We start from the raw sequence: 21,032 nt of genomic DNA, 5'->3' as shown, positions 1-21,032 counted from the left end.
TTAAATCATCTCTATTGCTCAGCTAACATTCAGTCAATCATCACATATGTTTGGAAGCCGTGTTATATCATCCAGTCCCAGCTGAGCCAGCCCACATAAGAAGAATCACCCAGAAGATCCATAGAGTCATAAGAAATTTTAAAACGTGATTGTTTTAAGCTGCTAAGTTGTGGGTTAGTTTGTTACATGGAAAAACCAACTGAGGGCTTCCCTGGTGGTGCAGTGGTTAAGAATCTGCCTGCCAATGCAGGGGACACGGGTTCGAGCGCTGGACCAGGAAGATCCCACATGCTGCGGAGCAACTAAGCCCGTGTGCCACAACTACTGAGCCTGCGAGCCACAACTACTGAAGCCCACGTGCCTAGAGCCTGTGCTCTGCAACAAGAGAAGCCACCCAATTAGAAGCCCGCACACCGCAACGAAGCCAAAAAGAAAAAAGAAAAAGCCAACTGATAAAGAAATAGGTACTTTAAAAAGGAGTTATGGTAACAAAAATCTAAAACACATAGCATTGGCTTTGGGACCAGATAGGTGCAGAGGCTGAAAAAGAAGTCAGGAGAATTTTAGGAAATGCTGAAAAACGCAGCAAGAGAACTATTAGATTCTTAGTGGAATCTGTTAAAGTCATGAGGAAAATGCTATAGCAAACTGGTAGTCAACCAGTTATACTGTGGTCAATCAAGTTGTATAGTAGACAAAAGTTTATAAAATATCGATAGTAACAGAAAAGGTTTTTTTAAAAAATCCCCTAATTAATTTGTAGACTTTGGTTAAGAAATCTTCCAGACAAAATGTTAGAAGTGTCAATTGGCTTCTTTTAGTGAAATATGATACAGTACAGGAAAAGAAATATGAGCTAAAACAAAACAATAATAACAAAAAATATTCATTCTGTAAGCATTATTTAATGCAGTTTTGGAATAGAAGGCTTACTGGGTTGCACAATAAAACTGTTTCTTAGTTAATGTCTCTCAAACAGTAGAAGAGTTTCAGAGTATAAAGTGACCTAGAGTAGAAGTCAGCAAACTATGATGATGGACCAAATCCAGCCTGCCACCTGTTTTTCTAAATAGATTTATTGGAACACAGACATGCCTATAGTTCATGTATTGTTTATTTGCTGGTTTCTCGCTAGAAAGACAGAATCAAGTAGATGTGACAGAGGGCATAAGACCCACAAAGCCTTTTCTATCCCTTTATAGAAAAAGTTTGCCAACCCCTCTCATGGGGTAAAGATCAAATAGAGGGTGAGACTGCCCTTTGTTAAGACATCTAAAAGATTTAAGATGGTACCTCACAGACCAACTTGACTAGAATTTTAAGAAAATCTTTAGGGCAGTGTCTTAAAGTAGACTGATATACTGAAAAAAAATAGACATTTCTCAAAAAGAATAATAGATATGGCTTTTGGAGACATGGACTGGACTCACAGGAAACCTACAAAGTATTAAAAGATAATTTTATGATAAATTAGGAGTTTGGCATTAAAATATACACACTACTATTAATAGATAACTAACAAGGACCTACTCTATAGCACAGGAAACTATACTCAATATCTTATAATAACCTATAATGGAAGAGAATGTAAAACATATATATATATATTTTATATATATTCAGTTATATATATATACAACTGAATCACTTTACTGTACACCTGAAACTAACACAACATTGTAAATCAACATATATTTCAATAAAAAATTTTAAAAAAACATTTTATAGTTGAAAGCATTATCAACATGGATAAAATTGACTTAACAGTTGTAATTAAAAAAGAAGTCTCAGACACCCAGCAGATGAGAAAGATACTGAGCTGAAAATATGCAATACTTCGTGTAGAAAACAAAGGATTTATCAAGGGATGATCCAGGAACCCAGAGGCAGAGTCAAGAGCAGTGGTGAACAATGAACAAGGCATCATGTACCTAGAGTAGAACCTGGCTCATTTCCCACCTTTGGAGTAACAGGATCTGGCAACGGGTAACCAGGTGGATTTTAGAGTAGCTATGGACCAGTGACTTCTATCTATCTCACATTCCTCCCCTATCTAAATAGTAGCTCCAGTCCAGTTATCCTTTTCAAATTTAACCAGATATGTTAGGTATATGGGGGTACAGATAATGTGTCTTTTCAGTTCATAGTCTCCTGATTGAGAGAAGCTGAAACAAGAATTTCATTTGAATTCAGACCTGTTACAGAGCGTGATTAGCTGATTCTATAATTGTAAGAGGTTTTTGGGAGTCCTGGGATAGGAGAGAGCACATATCGAATGTGAGAAGAATATAAAGGATTTTTGGACAGAAGGCAGACAGTAGTAGACAACAGAAAATGGCCGCAGGATGTCTACTGCTTTTTCTATCAGAGAGTGGCAACTCTTTTCCCTCTCCCCTAATGTGGGCTGCCCTTGTGACTGGCTTTGACCAAAAGAATGTGCTGAAAGTGACAGGGTATATAAGTCCCCAAGCCCGGGAATCAAGTGAACCTTAAGAATCTGCTCCCCATCTGGGAAAGTGTCTACAACCTGAGTCCAGGTTAACCTTCTAGAAGAGGAGAAACCACATGGAATGAGGTTCCAGATGTCCTAGCCAAAGCCCCAGGCAGGCGAGTGAACCACGGTGAGAATAGCTGAGGCCAGCTCGGGCCAGAAGAGATACAAAGCTATAAGCGCAGCAGCACAACTTGCTAATGCACAAAACTGGGATTAAATTAAAGGGTTGCTGCTTTATGCCATCACAGGGTCACCTTATGAGGAGGCATTCAACTTAGAAATGTTTCTGGAACTCTTTCTGGTTGCGTGTTCTAGCTGAATAATAACAGTAGCTACTATATGCGGGGCATCTTCTACATGCCAGGCACTTTACATACATTATCTCTAATTCTTACAATTATAGTGCTAAGCAGTCTATAAATGATAGCTATTATTATGCATCACACTCTGTGGTAAATGCTTTACATCATTATCACATTTAATCCTTAAAATCATTTCTATAATAGGCATTATTAACCCAACCTCACAAAGAAAGCAACAAAAGCATGCAAACCTTAAATAATGAACCCAAACACACAGGGTTAGTAAATGGCAGACCAAGGATTTCTGTTTGGATCTATTATAATCTAAAACCAGTACTACTCTGTATCTTGGCAGATGGAAATCCTAGATAGTGAGAGTTCTTTGTCAGGTACATATAAACACCGACAATGGATTATTTTCAACTTTGTTCTCAGACGTGCCTTTCTGGAAGCAAAGGGAAACATCGAAGAAGCTGTCCACACTCCTTAGTGACTTCTTCCAAGAGCAATATTGACTTTCCAATGTCTTTCCCTGGCACGATTCACAACATCAAATGTATCCATCCCTGGAAGGAGCCTTTTGCATCACTGGTTTTCAAGTTATCTCTTGGGTTCTGTCATGTTGGGAGTGATGGGGCGATGGAATGGACAGGGTCTCTGGTCCTGTCTTTCACCTGTTTCAGTCATAGAAACTTCACATCTATGTGTTCTATATAATTACGGTACCTTGAGAAGAATAGCTTAATATAAGGATTCCTCTATTAAAAAAACAATCAAACAAGCAAAGCCAAGTAATTCTGCTTTATGCAGTTTCCCATAGTATAGATGAGACCACTGGGCCCTGAGAGGGGAAGCCATCTTCCAAAGGCCTTCAAAGATAGAGCTATGGTAGAGGTAGAACGCTCAGAAATATTGCCTTTTTTTCCTTATAGGACGTGCTGTGAGGCTGTTAGTAGGTGAAATTCCCAATAATCAATTTTTGGTGTGCACAAAGATTCTGTTTAGTGTCCCTTAAGCCCAAAAGAGTTAGCTGGATATTTAAATAATGTATTACCATGGCCTGTATTGAGGATGGGATGATGGATGAAACCAATTCTAGATTCATTAGAATTTTACTTGGGACACCTTTGGACCAGGTCATGGCCGTGTTTAGGCCAGTTCACTTAAATAGTGACCTCTGGGATTAGAGGCATTGCTAAGACATTAGACAGAATGAACTTGCGGACGCTGTCCTGAGCATCATAGAACGTTTAGCAGCATCTCTGACCTTTTCCCACTAGATGCTAGTAACATCCCACCCCTGTCTCAGCTGTGACATATCCAGACATTGCCAAATATCTCGTAGACTACAAAACCACATTCAGTTGTGAACTACTCATTTGATGTAGGCACTAAAATAATTTATTTGATCATCACTTTTTAGCAGTATCCAAAAGAAAACTAAATTTACAATCCAAAACAATAAACAATATTGCACTTATCATAGAAAGCAAAAACAGAACTTGAGTCAAGACTAATGCAGCTTTTAGAGTGTTTGGTTTTTAACTGAGTTATAGTAACTGAGTTGTGCAGGCACTGAAGTGTTTGTGGATGTTTCAAAATGACCTGCTTTTCATGAACATCAAATTTTTGATCTATCTGCAGAAAAAAATGGATTGATAGCTGATATCAAATTTGATCCGAGATCCTGGATATAAAAAAAAAAGTTTTCTTGCTATAAAATTTTAGCTGTGTGTCACTTACATTATATTATGTCACATCTCACAATGACATATTGCAATGTAATGCAATGTAAGTCACATAATAGACAACTGCAATTCATAACTTTCTGAACAGGGAGAGTCATTCTTTACAGAGAAGCTTCCCAAGGGGAGGGAAGGAATCCCTCTGCTGAGGTCACTCATAGCACTGATACTGCTGGCCTATCTGTGACTTATCTTCTCATCCTGTCTGTACTATTTATTTTTCCAACTTACCTTCCTTTTAAAACGCACCTTCCTTCACATCTTCTGATTGTGATGGAGCTGTCAATCAAGTGGCTTGTCCCCAGTGGAAGGTGGGGACTTACCCAGGCTGAACCAACAGGGATCTCAGGGCTGCTACTAGCCTAAGGTTGCATTTGTGTGAATTAAAATATGTATTCATCTTTTTGAAGTTACAGCCTCACAGAGTTCAAGGGCTTGGTGATGAGATGGTGCCTTTCTAAAAATGAGACAAAGGAGACTGGGCTGGGATCATAGCTTCTCAAGGGGAGTGTGTGCTGGTTTTCAGTTGTCATTCCTCCCAGGGCTGAGGGCCTTGCACAGGGAGCAACTCATACAACTGTAGCCCTGAGAACATTTCATCTCTGTAAATACAGAGAATGGCTTTTGAGTCACATGCTCATCTCCTAGGTCAAACAGGGACCCCATTGTTTTAAACCAGGAATTGATATGAAACCTGGCATAGAGAAGATCTCTCATTTACAAACACCAAGCTGTGAGATCTGTATAGGTCTACCTTGTCTGCAAGCTTTCTTTCCCACTCTTTGGAGAGAATGTACAGGGAAGGCAATATAGCACAGAGAAAGAAAGCAGAGGAATAGTGCTAGGGAAAGACAGGAACCTATAACATCTTTGGGGCACCTGGATCTGGTCATGATAAAAGCCAATTAAACTCTGGACTTTTTGTTATTTGGGCCAGTTTACATTTATTGTTTAGGTAATTTGAGTGGGTTCTTCTGTCACCTGTAAGCAAATAAGTTTTTAATAAGCATATGCACTCTCTCCATCTAGTTTTTCTTTTTTCTTTCTAAGAGAAGTGGTGTAAGCTCTTCACAAGCTCTTCTGTGTGAAGCTACATTAAATGCATGCATTCATTCAACAGTTTCTTACATTTTTTAAATGCAGCCACCATCTGTTGCTCTTCCCTTTGAGCCCATGCAATATACTCTAAGGTCACATAGTTTGTTTTTTAAACTCCTTGTAACACTGTAAGTAATGCCTGGATGTACCCATCTTAAGAGGAGACTCGGGCTGAGAAATGGAATACTTATCAAAGTTCAGCTAACAAGCGATGCAGCCCATAGTCAGAACCCAGTCTGGGAGATGGTTTCCCTACCTTGTGTGACTGTCTCTGTCATTGCTCACTTTCATCATTGTTGCTTCTGAGAGTATTTCATGTATTAGAAGCCCAAGGAAGTCACAAATTTGTTGGATCAAGGATAATAGAATCACAGCTGGAACAGCCCATGCTTCCCCTCTTTCTTCCAATTCTCTCTGCATCATAACTTTTTCCCTTCTAAGCCCTCTAAGAAAACAAACTAATGCATGCCGTATATCAAGAGGCTCAGACCCTCACATTGTAATGTGAATGGTCTTGCTTCTGTAAGCCCAACATCCAATGGACTTAAAAAAAGTGGAGCTCGCAGGGACCCAGGGAATTGACTAGTAAATTATGGACTCTACCTGCTTCATCTCCACAGTCTGGTTTTGGCCTTGGTTTCCTAAGTTTCCCTGAATCTCCTAACAAAACTGACTGATGACTTTCCTGACATCTTATTTTGTTCTTTTCATCTTTGCCCTCCTATGGAGCCAGAGGTACCCATGGAACAAGCACCTTGGCTGGGTGCTACTCTTAAGAAGGAGAGTCACAGGTGGGAACATCTACATCCCTACTAGTGAGAAGTTTTTTTACGTTTTGGAAATTCCTGCTGCCATATCATCCTCACTAATTTGGCCCTTCTTATCCCTTTTTGGGATCAGCTTGAGACCTAGGATACATTTCAGGGAAGGTTTTATATAGCTAGTTTAGCCCCTTAAGTTCCATTCTTACCTGCTTCCTTCTTTCCTCTTGTAAGGTCCCACCAGCTTTGCTACTTGGTCCACCTGAATTATGGTACTAAAAACCCCACTACTCTCCTGTTCTCTGCCACCTGCTCATTCTCATCACCCTTCTGAGGAGGAAAGGCCCTGATGAGAGAAACTTTATGATGCTAAAACTCCATGTTCTATACTTACAAACAAGACCCAGCACATACTCCAGTAACGTATTTCCAGGAGAATCTTGCACAGCCAAGATTTGGATTTTAAATTCTTATTTTACAATTCCAACATTGGAAATTGTGCTTTGAGAGAAATAAGTAATTCCTTGTTAATGGTGCTTTGCTTATTTTGAAAGACATTGTATTAAGGGATTAAGCAAGTGAGTAATATAATAAAAACGATGACTGCCTTTGGAAATGTGCTTCTTTATAGCTTTTACTTATAAACTTTGCTTATACTCTTTATACCCAGCATTACTTTTGTACTTAGGTTCTTATTCTTTTCCTCCAGTTCTTTTTAGAAGCTAATGTGCTTTTCTTCAGGTTTATTAATCAGAATACCGTATTGATTGCAATATCTGTGAAATATGGGTGTGTATTATAGTTGAGGGCACATTGTATTTAGTTGTCAGCTTTTTAGTGGAACATTATTTTTCGTAGCTGGATATAACGTTAATGATACATCTCATTAACAATATATTATATTTGGTGACATTAAAGTTTTAAGGCATCAGATTAGAGTTGAGGCTTTCAATCAGAAAAAGGCAAAGATAGTGTGTTGGCCTGATATGGTTTCAGGCCACTATGATTGGCTTATCTCCATTGCAAATGACTCATTAGACTATATTGAGGTATAGGTCCAATGCCCTAGTTTAAGTCCCTACTTTGTTCTATATGAACATAATAACCCTAGAAATATCCAAGGAAGAAAGGATACTAATCTAGGTACCCGTCAAGTATTTATGTGCCCCTAACCTTAGATCATGTAAATGTCACATCCTATTACTAAAAAGTACGTAAAAACTGTTTATGTGGAATTGAAGTACTACAAAAGTCCCATTTCCAAAAACTAGTAAATATTTCTAAATGCTTTTTCTTTCCTTTTAATGCATTTTAGACTCTTTGTATTAAAAAAAAAGTTCAAATGATTTATCTGTGTTCTCTTCGTCCTAATGCATTGTGTATATATTTGAGTGGTTATGTATGATCGTTGAATAGGATAATACAGCAAGATCTTTCACCTTTTTAATTAGACAGTCCTTCCAGATTTTGGCAACATGTTGACTCTCAGTCAGTTTTTGTGGCTTTCATTTTTCTATATTTTTATATCATTTTCTATACCTATATAGAAAGATATCTTTCTATATCTTCACTAAATTTAGGGTGGAAAGTTGTGCAAGACTGAACCAGGTCTATTAGCCCAATACAAGAGTCATTGTTCTCTTCCTAAGCATAGGAAACAAATGCTTTACTATGTTTCTTAATAACTCAGTATCATTGTAATGAATTTCAAAGACCCTTGTGAGGATCAGACACACACAGTCTAGAATCACACTTGGCATGTAGTAGATGCTCACTAAGCAGTAGGCATAATAAGGTTTTGTGTAGGCCTGCAATATCTACAGTAAATCATTTGTTTTAGTATTCTTTTTTGATGCTTCCAGGTTTTCTGTAACTAATACTGTGACTGTCTTCTCTGATGTTTAGCTATTAGTTTCTAACGTTCTATAGTTTGAAAAAAGAAAGCACAAGTGTTTGAAAATTATAAATGAAATAACAGTTTTACTGAGCAAATGCTCTAGAAGTATAGTGTAAGGCATTGAAAGGCAGCAGGTGCTACTGGTGAGAATGTAGCTTTAGAAGCTTGGTAGCAAGCTGCATTCTGTACCTGGCAGGTCAGTGAACATATCTGAGCTTCAATTTCCTCATCTGTAAAATGGCAATAACAATACTCACCCTGAATATATATGGTAATAGATAGATATTATGTAAATTATCTGAAATAATAGGTGCTCGATAAATTTTAGCTATTTTGTTTTGCACTTTGATATATAACTCATGCAGAGTAAGAAAGTACAGATTTGTCTTAAAATAACCACAGGACTTTTAAAAAATATCCTAAACAGAGATGTAAGCATACTTTCTAATCTTTATAATCATTTTTTATATTTCTCAATGAAAGTTATTTTGTAAGCAATTCTCTTTTCATGGTATGTAATGTTAGATTATTCCTTGAAAAAAAATGTTCTTACAAAATTAAACATCCATTTTAGAATAAATATTTTAGAAAGACAGAAAAGTTATAACAGGATTAATACAGGGGTATAGGTTTTCTTCTTGTTTCTTGCCTACCCAGTCAAAATGTGAATTTTATACAATTACCTGCGTACATTTTACTTCTCTTTCTTTGGGCAAAAAAGATAATGAATTCTAGATAATTGTCTCTTAACCATTCTAAAACTTTATTGAACTTTAGCCTACCAACATTCATAACAAAGGCAAGTTTTATGTCAACTCACAATATGTTTCAGAATATGGCCAAAGTTATTATTTGTTTGTTTTGTTTATTTGTTTTGCGGTATCCGGGCCTCTCACTGTTGTGGCCTCTCCCGTTGCGGAGCACAGGCTCCGGACGCGCAGGCTCAGCGGCCATGGCTCATGGGCCCAGCCGCTCCGCGGCACGTGGGATCTTCCCGGACCGGGGCACGAGCCCATGTCCCCTGCATCGGCAGGCGGACTCTCAACCACTGCGCCACCAGGGAAGCCCCAAAGTTATTTTTTATTTTTAAGATATAAAACTGTGCACTGAGAAAAAAAAATTAAATGTATCTATTACTGATGTACATAATGTGTAGATCATGATGTTTACATCGATTCACTTCCTAGGGCCATTAGTAACCTTTGTGTGCATGCATGAGCGTGTGTGGAAAAACCTCTTCAAAGTGTGAGACGCATTGTTTATCCTATGAAAAGCATCAAGAATAGATGCAGATATACTCAAAATATGAAGTACTACTTCACTAATTCATTTTTGGGAATCAAGCAAACTCTTACGCTCATAGAGTTTATGAATCTCCATGTCTCACTGCATTTTTCTTTTAAAAACGTTTTTGGTAATTCCCTATTTCTCCTTTAAGTAAACTATTCATATATCTGATCATTCTTCCTTAACTTCGACAGGCACCTCTACCCAAAACTGTGTCTTATCTCTGCAAAAGTTAGTTCAAACTCTACCTTTTTGAGAGATTTTTCTGTAAATCAAAACTGAATCCAGTAATTAAATGCCTTCATAAAACTCTTAACTTTCCTTGTCTCCAGCCTTAGAAGATAAGCAAGACTTACCAATTCTGAACTATTGGAACCATGTATCATACATGATTGAGTTATTTTGATGTAGGGGAATAATTTAATTCTATAACATGTCCAGAAACCTGCTCAATGAGTTATATACAACCTATAATATTGTAGAAGCATATCTTTTAATAATACTATCCAGTATTTTAATGTGGATGAGATTTGGTACAATAATTTCTAATGTAAAGATCACTTCCATTTGCATTATTTCTTTTGAAGGTTGATAAAGACAAAATACATAGAGTATCTAAGTTCAGGTACTGCCCTTGGCATTTATCCTACATTCTTTCATTTGCTCATCCCAGCAATTTTGTTTTGACGTAGATAAACACGGTCTGTTACTGAAAGTTAAAAGCCTTGTCCAAAGTCACATCTTCGTTAATTGGTGGATGTGGGATTGTCTGATTTCAAAGTTTGTACTATTTCTCCTAATACCATGGGTTTGCACGCTCAGTATGTTAGAATAGATGAGTCCTTAGCTCCCAGCCCTAACCTATTCATTTTGTGTGAGAGGAAACTGAAGTCCAGGGAGAAGTATATCACAGTGTGACCTTGATGAAACTAGCAATGCCTGTCTGGCCAAATGAAAGCAGGAAACTCAGAGAAGGATGACTGTGTTCAGCACACCAGGTACCGTATCACCCTTTTTTCAGACTGCTTTAAGATAAACAGCCTTCAAAAGTCTGAGAATAATATACTCAAGCAATAGAGAGAGGAAATTCTAGTAGGCAGTCTACTAGGATGAAAGCAAAGGCAATGAGTAAACCAAAGAGATCCAAGGACAACAATTACTATCTTCCTTTACGAAGTGCATCAGCACGTTCATTCTGGTGGCAGCTTAGGGAACAGAACAGGCAACAGATAGAAAATGAATCCAACATGATGTCCTGAAATCAGTACAATACCATCCTCTAGTTGCCAGGAGCCCTCAATAAACATTATACTACATTGAAAGTTAGCTAAAACATGTTAACTGACAGGTCTCTTAAACCAGCTGTGCATAGCAACTGGAAAAGGCATGAACTATTTACAGGGAGACTTGGACCAAAACTAGAATGGATTCTAATAAACCTGCAAAAATAGAATCATCAGCCCCAGCTCACAGTGCTACAGCACAAATTGCAGTGATGACTGTGGATCACTGTGAATTTGGAAAGAGCTCACCAAAATTATTTGACTCTGCAAGCAGAAAAGCATTACAGAGTATAGTTCAGCATAGTTTGTCTAAGCTCAGGAATCACGAGGACACCAATCTGAAACTCACAGGAGAACCATGTGTTCATGAGTACAGATGTGTGTCACCACCCCGATCAGCCAACTGCTTTGTAAAGATGGGAGAGATGGAATCTAGGAGACCCTAACTCTTTATATAGAACCAGTTTCACAAGTTGGGTAAGATTTAAAAGGGAACATTGTTTATGACAGTATGGAAACTAGAATGTGTGATCATTCCTCCTCATATCATAGTATTTTGCAGGCTAGCCTGTGAATTTCTCCACTGTATGACAAAAAGCCATGTTAAATTATAGCTGTTCTCTCTGAGAATTCAAATTAGTATAAGACTGAGTCCTAAGGAGAACAAAAATACTCTGTACAGGAGGACAAAAACAGTGTATATGTGATTCACTGTTTTATTTTGAATTTCCAAAGTAGTGCCTTGCACGTGGTAAGCACTAAATAAATAGGTATTGAATGAATATATGAGTGAATAAAGATATGGTGTGTTATCAATAACCTCAGAGGACAGTGGAGGAGATACTCCTTGACTCAAGACAGATACTCGTGTCTACCTTAGCAGTTATCACAGTCCTGCAAGAGAAGAGCAAATCAAACTTCACAGAAACCGTTAAGCACTCCATTGCTCTGCTCACAGATGAGGGGAACCTGGGTTGTTATGAATGACTAGAAATTAGCTAGATGGAAAATAGAGGGAGCAGAGGATGTATATTCCAGACAAAAGGAAGGGATATAAAAAACATAATTGGTTTTGCGTTTTCAACCTAAAGGATGTATAAGACAGGAACAAGGTAAAAGGGAGAGAGTGATGGAAAATAAAGTTGGGGTGATAGATGTCTCTCGTCGTTGCCTTTTTAAAGCACACTGCTATTGATTTTTAAAACATACATTTGAAGTCTCTGTATCTAGTATCTAATATCTTCATAATCTGCCTATTTACTAAGGCGCTACTAGCTCAAAAATTATATCATTCTATCAACTCTTAAATATCCCATTTGCCAATATATAGAGAGCTATATGCAATTGGATCAAGTCCTGTGGAAACCTACAATTTTTAGGTACTCTTTATTTTTATCCATTGATTATGTTATGGTAATGAGGGTTATATCCAAAGAACAACTTAAGTTACCCAAATACTCTTCTTTCCCATTTCTCCTTTCCCCTCTGCTTTACTCATGGTCAGTGTTTACCAGTAGGTTCAATTATTGGCCTTTCAGGTAAGGGACAGTTGAACAGCATATAACTACTTATCACCCAAATCCTTATTTTAGGTTCCTTTTTAATATTTTTGTTTGTTACATTGGGTGAATGAAAGAGGCTCAGGGGGTCACAAATTTGTAGAAGAAGGAGAGAAAGAGAGGAAGGAAACTAGTATTTATTGAGTACCTTCTATTTACCAGACACTAAACTTAGCACGTTTTTATGTTTTTACTTAAATTAATATTTTCTTAAACAAAACAACATAGGGATAATTATTACTTTCAGTTTATAGATAAAGGCTCAAGGTTACTCAGTGATTTGTGTGAGTTCTCACAGTTCATGTTCAGAAGCGCTAGGATTCAAAACTGAATACTATTAACCAGGAAGCTTGTGCTATTCTGTATTCCACAAGGGCTCTCTCTTTTATCCTTCATTCTAATGCATCCCAAGTCAACTTTTTACATGTTTATCTATGCAAGTGTCCCCTTTACTGTTTCCAAATTATTTCTCTGCCTTCTCTATACACTTCAATAAACTGAAGGATCCAAAGCACATGGTGTGATATTCGGGTCACATCCCTAGACGGAACGCCACATATGCCTAATGTTGTGTCTATAAAGTGCTCAGATTAATTCAAAATGCAAACTTCTGGGCGGAAAAGAGATGAAATGATTGTCAACTACATTTAATACTTTTTTAGAAGAGGAAAATTTGCATAGACTGACAGCTCACTTTGTTTCCACATCCGATTTTAATATCTGGTTGTTCTTACCAGAGGACAGTCATGTTTATTTGGCACACACAAAATCCCCAGACCTATTTTCATGCTTGCAAATAGATGGTAAATCAGTAAATAACATTATTCTTTAATGACACAAACAACAAAGTGGTCCAAACAAGATTTGATAAATTCAAAAAAAAGTTCTCTGAGTAATTCTTTTTACTTCCCCTAATGTTCAATCTATTCCTTTATCGTTCTATTTTTCTTTTGAAGCAAAAGTCTCAGAAAGCAAAATTCTCAAAAAAAAAGTTTCTATGCCATAAGGTATCTTTAAGATAACTGAGATAACTTCAAGATAACTAACCATGTGCCCATGTGTCTCTTCGTTTTTCTTTCAAAAACCCTCAGAATTAGAATTCTCTGTAAGAACCAGAAAAGATTGCTAGCAAATTGACAGCAAAGCTCTGAATCAACTCATAACTTTGAATAGCATATGGACAACACATATGAGCATATGCAATGTATCTAAATTACATCCATAGGAGTCAGCAGTCTCAGAACTAAACTGTCTTCTATAACATACACTGAAAAATAGATACTGTGCTGTGCTATGTCTGACCAGAGCAATAATTTTAGGATTTTCAGTTTTTGCAAAGGAAATTCTTAGCTTCTGTGGGTACTCTTGTATTATGATTTTTAGAAAAGCAAACAAACATACAAAAAAGATTCCGAGATGATACAAAATAACAAGAGTTTTCTAAAAACTACTTAAGCAAAGAAAATCTAGTTTTCTGAACCAAGCTATACAGTCACACTCAACTCAGAAAGTGAAAGTACAGATCTGTTATCTATTTTTCTTAGCTTGCACATCATCCTTAATTACAGTTTAAACGACAAAATGAAACATAAATGGCTTTTTATCAACGAAACATTGCTGGAAGCATAAACAATAAATTATGAATTACTGAAGCAGAAGCCTTTTTGGATCATGTATGCATAATGCTATTCTGCATATTCGGAATCCCAGTTGGCCCTTCTGTTCCATGCAAATTGAGCACCACCTTTTATGATTGAACACTGAGGAAGAGCACCTTACTTCATATGGGTAAAAGCTAACACCAAATATGAAAGAGACCTCTTATCAATGTTTGATGCTGTGGAAAAGTCTACTATGTGAGCGGAGTAGACAGGGTCACCATGTCTACTGTATGTAGACATGCGTGTATAGGTATTCACTACCACACTCGGCCAAGCGCACAGTTTTCACGTGATGCTTAGGTATGGTAGCCTGAGAAACCCAATAATAATGGATCCACTGTCACTGAGGGATTGAGGCTTCTTTTTTCTTTTTTTTTTTTTTTTTTTTTTTTTTTTTTGCGGTACGCGGGCCTCTCACTGTTGTGGCCTCTCCCATTGCGGAGCACAGGCTCCGGACGCGCAGGCTCAGCGGCCATGGCTCACGGGCCCAGCCGCTCCGCGGCATGTGGGATCTTCCCAGACCGGGGCACGAACCCGTGTGCCCTGCATCGGCAGGCGGACTCTCAACCACTGCGCCACCAGGGAAGCCCGGATGGAGGCTTTTTAAAGACCACTTGGGGAAAGAGATGTTATTTAGGAAAGTCTTCTGTTAGTTGCAAAGCAACTTGGTGTAATGGAAGAATTTAACGAGACTGGTGGTGTCCAGAAAGAGGACAGTTGGCTTACCAAGGTCCTCTTTGCTGTGTGGATAATCAAGGAAGGCTTTTCAGGTCTAATTCAGCCCAGATGGGGCAGAGGGACTCTGCCTGCCTGGAAACCTAAATCCTGAATACAGGAGAGGTGTGCCTGAGGATTCAGCTGGAGAGAGGATGGAGGGCTGAGGATCAGCTCTGGCTGGCTTGGAATGTGGAAAACCCACTTCCACTTTCAAGAAGTAAATTTTAGTTTGGGGACAAGAGGCGTCTGAATTAAGTTGACATTATTCAAAAAAGCAAAGGAAGACTCTAATTTTCCAGCTTATACAAAATGATTCCCACAGAGTCTGTGTGTTGGGAGGTTGTGGATGATTTAAAACAACTTGATATGCTAGAATGGAATGTTATCTTAACAAATTGGAAATTGGGATTAGCCATTTTATGGAGAAAGCTTAGTTTAATATTGGCAAAGGAGAGAGAGAAAAAAAAAAAAAGCCTGCATATTTAAAACCAGGTCCAGGAATCCCAGCTATTTCGTGGCTGGTAAATATTTTCATTCTTTCCCCACCTTCTCATCTTCCTATTTTTTTCCCTTTTATGTTTCTATGATAATGCCCTTTAGACTGCAATACATTGCAATGCGTACTAGTAAGGATCATTAGTTTCACAACTACCAGTGAGGCCAATTTCAGAACTACTGTACAACATTCAAAAATCAACAGAGTTATAGCTGCAAAGGGACCTGGTTGAGAATGATAAGCCATCTCTTCCATGAAGAGATGGAAATTTAGGAATTAATGGATTCACATAAATAGGATCTTGTCCCATTTCATGATGGGTAATTTTCTATGTGCCAGACACTGGGATAATAGCTGTCTAAGCCCTCAGTTACTCATATCCATCAAAGCACACCTAAGGGGTAGATAGGTAGTATCTGGTATTACAGATGATGAAACTGAGGCTTAAAATAACTTGCCTGTAGTCAGTATTCTCACAAGGGATATTTCTAGAGGATAAAAAGACATGAAACACATAGTGATTGAAGTTGGCCATTGAGTTGAGATGGAAACCCCACCAAACAAAACATGAATTATACTCTAAACAGGTAACCATGGAATGGATATTGAGATAACCCAAGACACACTTATTTCAAAGCTCTAATCACCATCTCCATTATCTAAATTAATTATCACAATCATGCCTTTAGAGTGAGGTTCTTGTTAATAGAATTTTGGTTAAAAAAGAGTCACCAAGAGGAGAAAATAAAAAATATTAGTGTCATCAGATATTCCGGTTCCCCTCTGTCTTTCCTTAAGCCTAATCAAGCTATAACTAAGGCCAAGTCTATGTCTTTCCTTCCCACAGACCCTCTTTAGGGGAGCGTTTTATGTTTATCCTTATTTCTCTATACATGTGATTCAAATATTTCAGTATAAAACATGAAGACGCCCATTTCTCCAGCCTGCTTTCTGGCAATTTCAATCAAATCTTTTAACTGCAACGTGCAGGCTGGCGAAGATCATGTTTCTGCCGACCTCACATTTTCTGCATGCAAGAGATTTCTGTATCTGGAAAAGGTTCATTTATCTTCCCTGACTTGTTAATATGTAATTGCTGAGTATCTTCTGTTTTCACAATTAGAATGGAAGCCACTACTGAAATGCTGTCAGTCAAACTCCTTTTGTTTATAAATTCATCCAACTGGAAGATGAAGAAACCGATGTCTGAGCTGTATAATTGAGAAGATTCAAGGCGTTGTGCTTGTTTGGTGTGTACATCTGATGTGAGTGACTCATCCCATTTTTTTTTTTTTTTTTTTTTTTTTTTGCGGTACGCGGGCCTCTCACTGCTGTGGCCTCTCCCGCTGCGGAGCACAGGCTCCGGACGCACAGGCTCAGCGGCCATGGCTCACGGGCCCAGCCGCTCCGCGGCATGTGGGATCCTCCCGGACCGGGGCACGAACCCGCATCCCCTGCATCGGCAGGCGGACTCTCAACCACTGCGCCACCAGGGAAGCCCTCATCACATTTTTGACCTTTGTTTTCACCTTTATCTGTATTGAAGTTTGCTTTCCTATTCTGGCAGAAATATAATTCTCATATATTCAGAAAGAGAATTATTTATGAAATCACTCAACTGTATAGGAGACAAGAGACAGTTAATTTCTATCTCATTTTGTTTTTGATTATGAATTAGTCAGCTGAAAATTGTAGAAGGACCAAGCTGTATGAGAGAGGAGAATGATCACAGCAACTTCGAATTGAAAGACATGCTGCAAGTTTCTTAGAAAATGCCAAATACTGAAACCATCTCCCTTAAAGATCCAATTAAAAAGAGGGTTCATCCACCTATCAATTATGGATTTGAATGTCTTGGCTGTCTCAAAATATTAACCTTCATCTGCTGGGCTAGGACTTGTAAATCATGAAGTTCTCAGTGGAGAAACATCAGCTATTGACCATTTTAAAGTCCATCTGAAGAAGGAAAAGCAATTCTGAATGTGAGTTTATCATTTGATTCTCTCACATTTCAAACATAAAATATACCATAGTTTTAAAATAAATAATGTCTAGTATTTGAATTTTTTTGGTTGTTTTGTGTTCTCTCATCATTAATAAGGAATGAGAAACAGGCTCACAAGACAACATTTTATCTACCTTCTTATCAGTATATCTCCACCATTTTAAACCTGACAACTTCTTTCCATTGCTTTGTTTCTAAATGTTAAGAGGAGACAAACTGTGTTTTTTTTCCTACTTTCATGGAAACTATCCAGATGCCAAAAAAGTGAAACAAAACTCATGCATTTCTGATCCAGGAAAAGGGAGATAGAGTATAAACTTGACATATCTGTTCCAGAGACCTGTGTTCATGATTAATTCTATGGAGATGTTGAATATTTGGATCCTAAATCCAAAATCACAGAGAACATATGTCCTAGTTTCCACAAGACTGTCCTGGTTTATGGTGTTTCTAGGCATAAATATAAATAGCAACCCCTTTCACTTTAAAAAATATCCCATTTGGGACAATATATGGTCACTCTTTGCAAAATAAATCAACACATCATTTTAAATAAACAGTCATGGCACAGAGAGTGTTCTTTCTGTCCATTTTGTGATACCTAGCTTTTTTTTTTGCAATTATTTCACACACACACACACACACCTGTGAGGTAAGTCAAACCTTAAATCCTATTTTCTAGTTTCAAGATAAAACAGATAATCCACATGCCTTAAATATTCTACTACGGGGTTTATTGAAATGTGGGTTGCAGCACGAAGAGTTTTCCTAGGTGTACAAACTTTTACTTCGTACTAATTCTAAAAAGTAGAGAAAACACTTGAAATTCATCCACTGTAGGACTAAAATCTCCTCTTTCAAGGGTTTAGGGCATAATAAATATAGTACAAAACTACACTTTCACAGGCACCCAGTAACTACCTCTCATTCATCCAGCATATGTTTACGCCGTGTCTTGGACGGGCCATACCTGTAATGGGCACATCTTGAAATTGCAGAATGCACAGAAAGCGCCAAGGAGCTCAGACCTTTGGGATGGGAAAACACTTCTTCCCAGAGAATCTTTAAATGTAGGGCATTTGATATGCAAAAATAATGACTAGTACCTATTAGCTCACAATCAAAGTAAGCATGGCTCACACTTCTGCACAGACTTTCAGCTCAGTTTGGAATTGCCGAGGGGGCTCTCATCTTAGGCGTGGTCACGGGGCTTCCACAAAAAAAAGAAATGTTGGCGGCGTTATCCAAAAAACAAAGACAATGTACTTGGATTAGAGCTCCTAATTCAGGGAGGCTAACACTTGTAACTCCTCTATTGAGGAGAAAGATCAAGATTTCATTTCCTTAAGGTTTATAATAGTGGAAGCCAGCTGAATGAGTAATATCTATATCATAGCTTTCTCATTTCCTTTTCTGTGATGCATCCCCAAAGAACTAAGTAGCATTTTGTTAAAGGGTAAGGCCAGAATATATTTAACAAGAGCCAGAAAATGTTATTTCACTTCATAAAGGAAGTTTTACCAAAACTCACTACCTCCTTGAAACAGAACAGAGAAAATGAACCAAATGTCATGAGCCAAATTTTACTCTTCAGATTGAGCATAGTTTTTATATAGACCATTCATAAATCTAAACACATGCCTATAGTAAAGCCAGAAGACAGCCCCAGATGATACATTTATTCTGCTAATCATTCTAAAACAGCTGAAACTAAGGCTTAAATACTTCTGAGCCAAAACAGACAGCTAAAAATCCTTGTTAAATGTACAGCAGCTTAGTAAAGAAAAACGCACAGATGAGATAGACTTTTTTTAAATGATCTATGACCTTCATATGTAATAGACAAGAGTTAAGGGAAATGGTTAACCCGAGCTTGGTTCTCAAGAAATAATGAAATGGATTAAATATTTTCTGTGAGTAAAAGACTTAACAAGAAAATCAGTTCATATTAGCTCCAAAATAATACTGATAAGGAGTGTCCTTCAAGAAGGATTTTCTGATCTAATTGCTATTGTCAAAGTTGGTACAGGCTTAAGACAAATACCTCTAATGTGTACCCACAAACCAGATGAAATTAGAATAGGCTTTCCCTAAAGACTTGGTAAACATTCAATTAAAACTTAACAACTGCCAAGTATAAGCCAGCCCCTCCTCTATCAGATATCTCGGTATAATGTACTTGGATAACATCAGATATCTCAGTAAAATTACTGGAACTTTCACAGGGGTTAAATCTTACTGTCCGTTTTTTTTTTAAAGTAAGGTGATTGAGGTATTCCCCGGGATAAAATTAACTTGCACATTCACAATTCCCTTATCTATTGTTTCAATATTGGAAAGAGGAAGTGATGTAATTACCATGCCTTTAGGCTGATAAGCTAAGTTTCAACTGCTCAGAGTGAAGAAAAATTATTTTACTTGATATTTTCAGTCATATTATGAAATCACATCCTATTTTCCAATGTATATTCTACCGTTTCACAATGCTAATGTATTTACCTTCATTTTTCTTGATGGTAAAATTCGGATTGTTGACCATTTCTGGAAGAAGGCTGTATAAGAAATAATGTCCGTTTTTGGGCTCATCTTTGTCCGTGGCACTCACTGTTTGAATGACCTGTAACATAAAACTTGACGTCAGCACTTCTGATGACATCAGAGGGCTTGCACTGCCTTTAAAAGCTGAGTGACATTCCTTTAGTAGAGTGATACTTTGGTCCAAGGAATATTTTTCAGTTTTCTAAGTTGTTATGGATGGTTCACACCAAGAATAAGGAGAAACATTCATCACTTTAAAACCTAGCTTTGATAAGCTGATGAAAATTAGGGTCACTACTTTTGTGTCCATTTGGTATCTGTGGCTTGAAATGGCAAATTTAAGGGTATTTGAAAATTCCACTGGGCAATTACAGGCTTCTTTCCCCTTTGAGTATGTACGGGCTTCAAGAATGAAATCTGGAATTGTTACAGTGATTGTAGTGTGGCTCTTGGGAGGATGTTGGAGGTAAAGTACTTAAATCTTGAATCCTCACAACTCCTCTTTCATTTTACTCATTAGGTTACAAGTGTTTGCAAATAGAATGTTCCTCGGCACAAACATCACTGCCACAAACCTTTCTGAAGAGTTGCATCTCTTCCCTCCCAATAATGAATACTGTTTTTAAAGCTAGTGGATAACACATGCAAACAATGCTTTGGAGTGTATCCTGAGATGAATAAATTATAGGGATTAGAAGAATTACCACCGTGCAGAGAACTGTTTGGATAGATACACATACTCAGAATTGGTGCCAGTTGAATGTGCTTATTTCAGTTGCAAAGCTGCATTAACTTAGTGCTTAAGTTGTTCCTTGGGATGTCAGAGAATTAGCTTAATAATTCATATTTATGAGTCTGTGATATTAATAACTTCCATATGAAACACTGGGCAACAGCTAATGTAGTAAAAATTATAGCTTAAACTACTACTGTAAATAGTTACAACATAATTTCTACCAAAAAAAATGCCTATGAAGCATGACAGTCAAGGGTATAATCAGATTTACCATAAAAAATTAACAGGGAAATACTCTCAGGTTTGTGAAATTTAGAGAATTATGATGCCTAATGTTGTGTCAGTTTAAACAATTATGTGCCACTGAACTTTGTCAGTGTCATTAAAGAGAAAAAAATGGATCACTTCTTTGTGAGAAAGAGACATCATTGCCTTGTAACTTATCACCTAAAT

At 37.6% G+C, this 21,032-nt stretch overlaps 1 protein-coding gene across 2 annotated transcripts in view; it reads right to left on the bottom strand.

The window, feature by feature from the left end:
• CDH8 (cadherin 8) overlaps nucleotides 1-21,032 on the bottom strand; it is a 377,200-nt gene that overhangs the window by 38,144 nt on the left and 318,024 nt on the right. For both annotated transcript variants that reach the window (XM_004280902.3, XM_049703096.1), the window contains exon 11: nucleotides 19,805-19,922. In XM_004280902.3, the coding sequence (XP_004280950.1) occupies nucleotides 19,805-19,922 (118 nt within the window). The remainder of the gene's footprint in view (nucleotides 1-19,804; nucleotides 19,923-21,032) is intronic.

Source organism: Orcinus orca, chromosome 20 (assembly GCF_937001465.1).
Source record: "Orcinus orca chromosome 20, mOrcOrc1.1, whole genome shotgun sequence".
Lineage (NCBI taxonomy): Eukaryota > Metazoa > Chordata > Mammalia > Artiodactyla > Delphinidae > Orcinus > Orcinus orca.
This window is presented reverse-complemented; position numbering and strand designations above follow the sequence as displayed.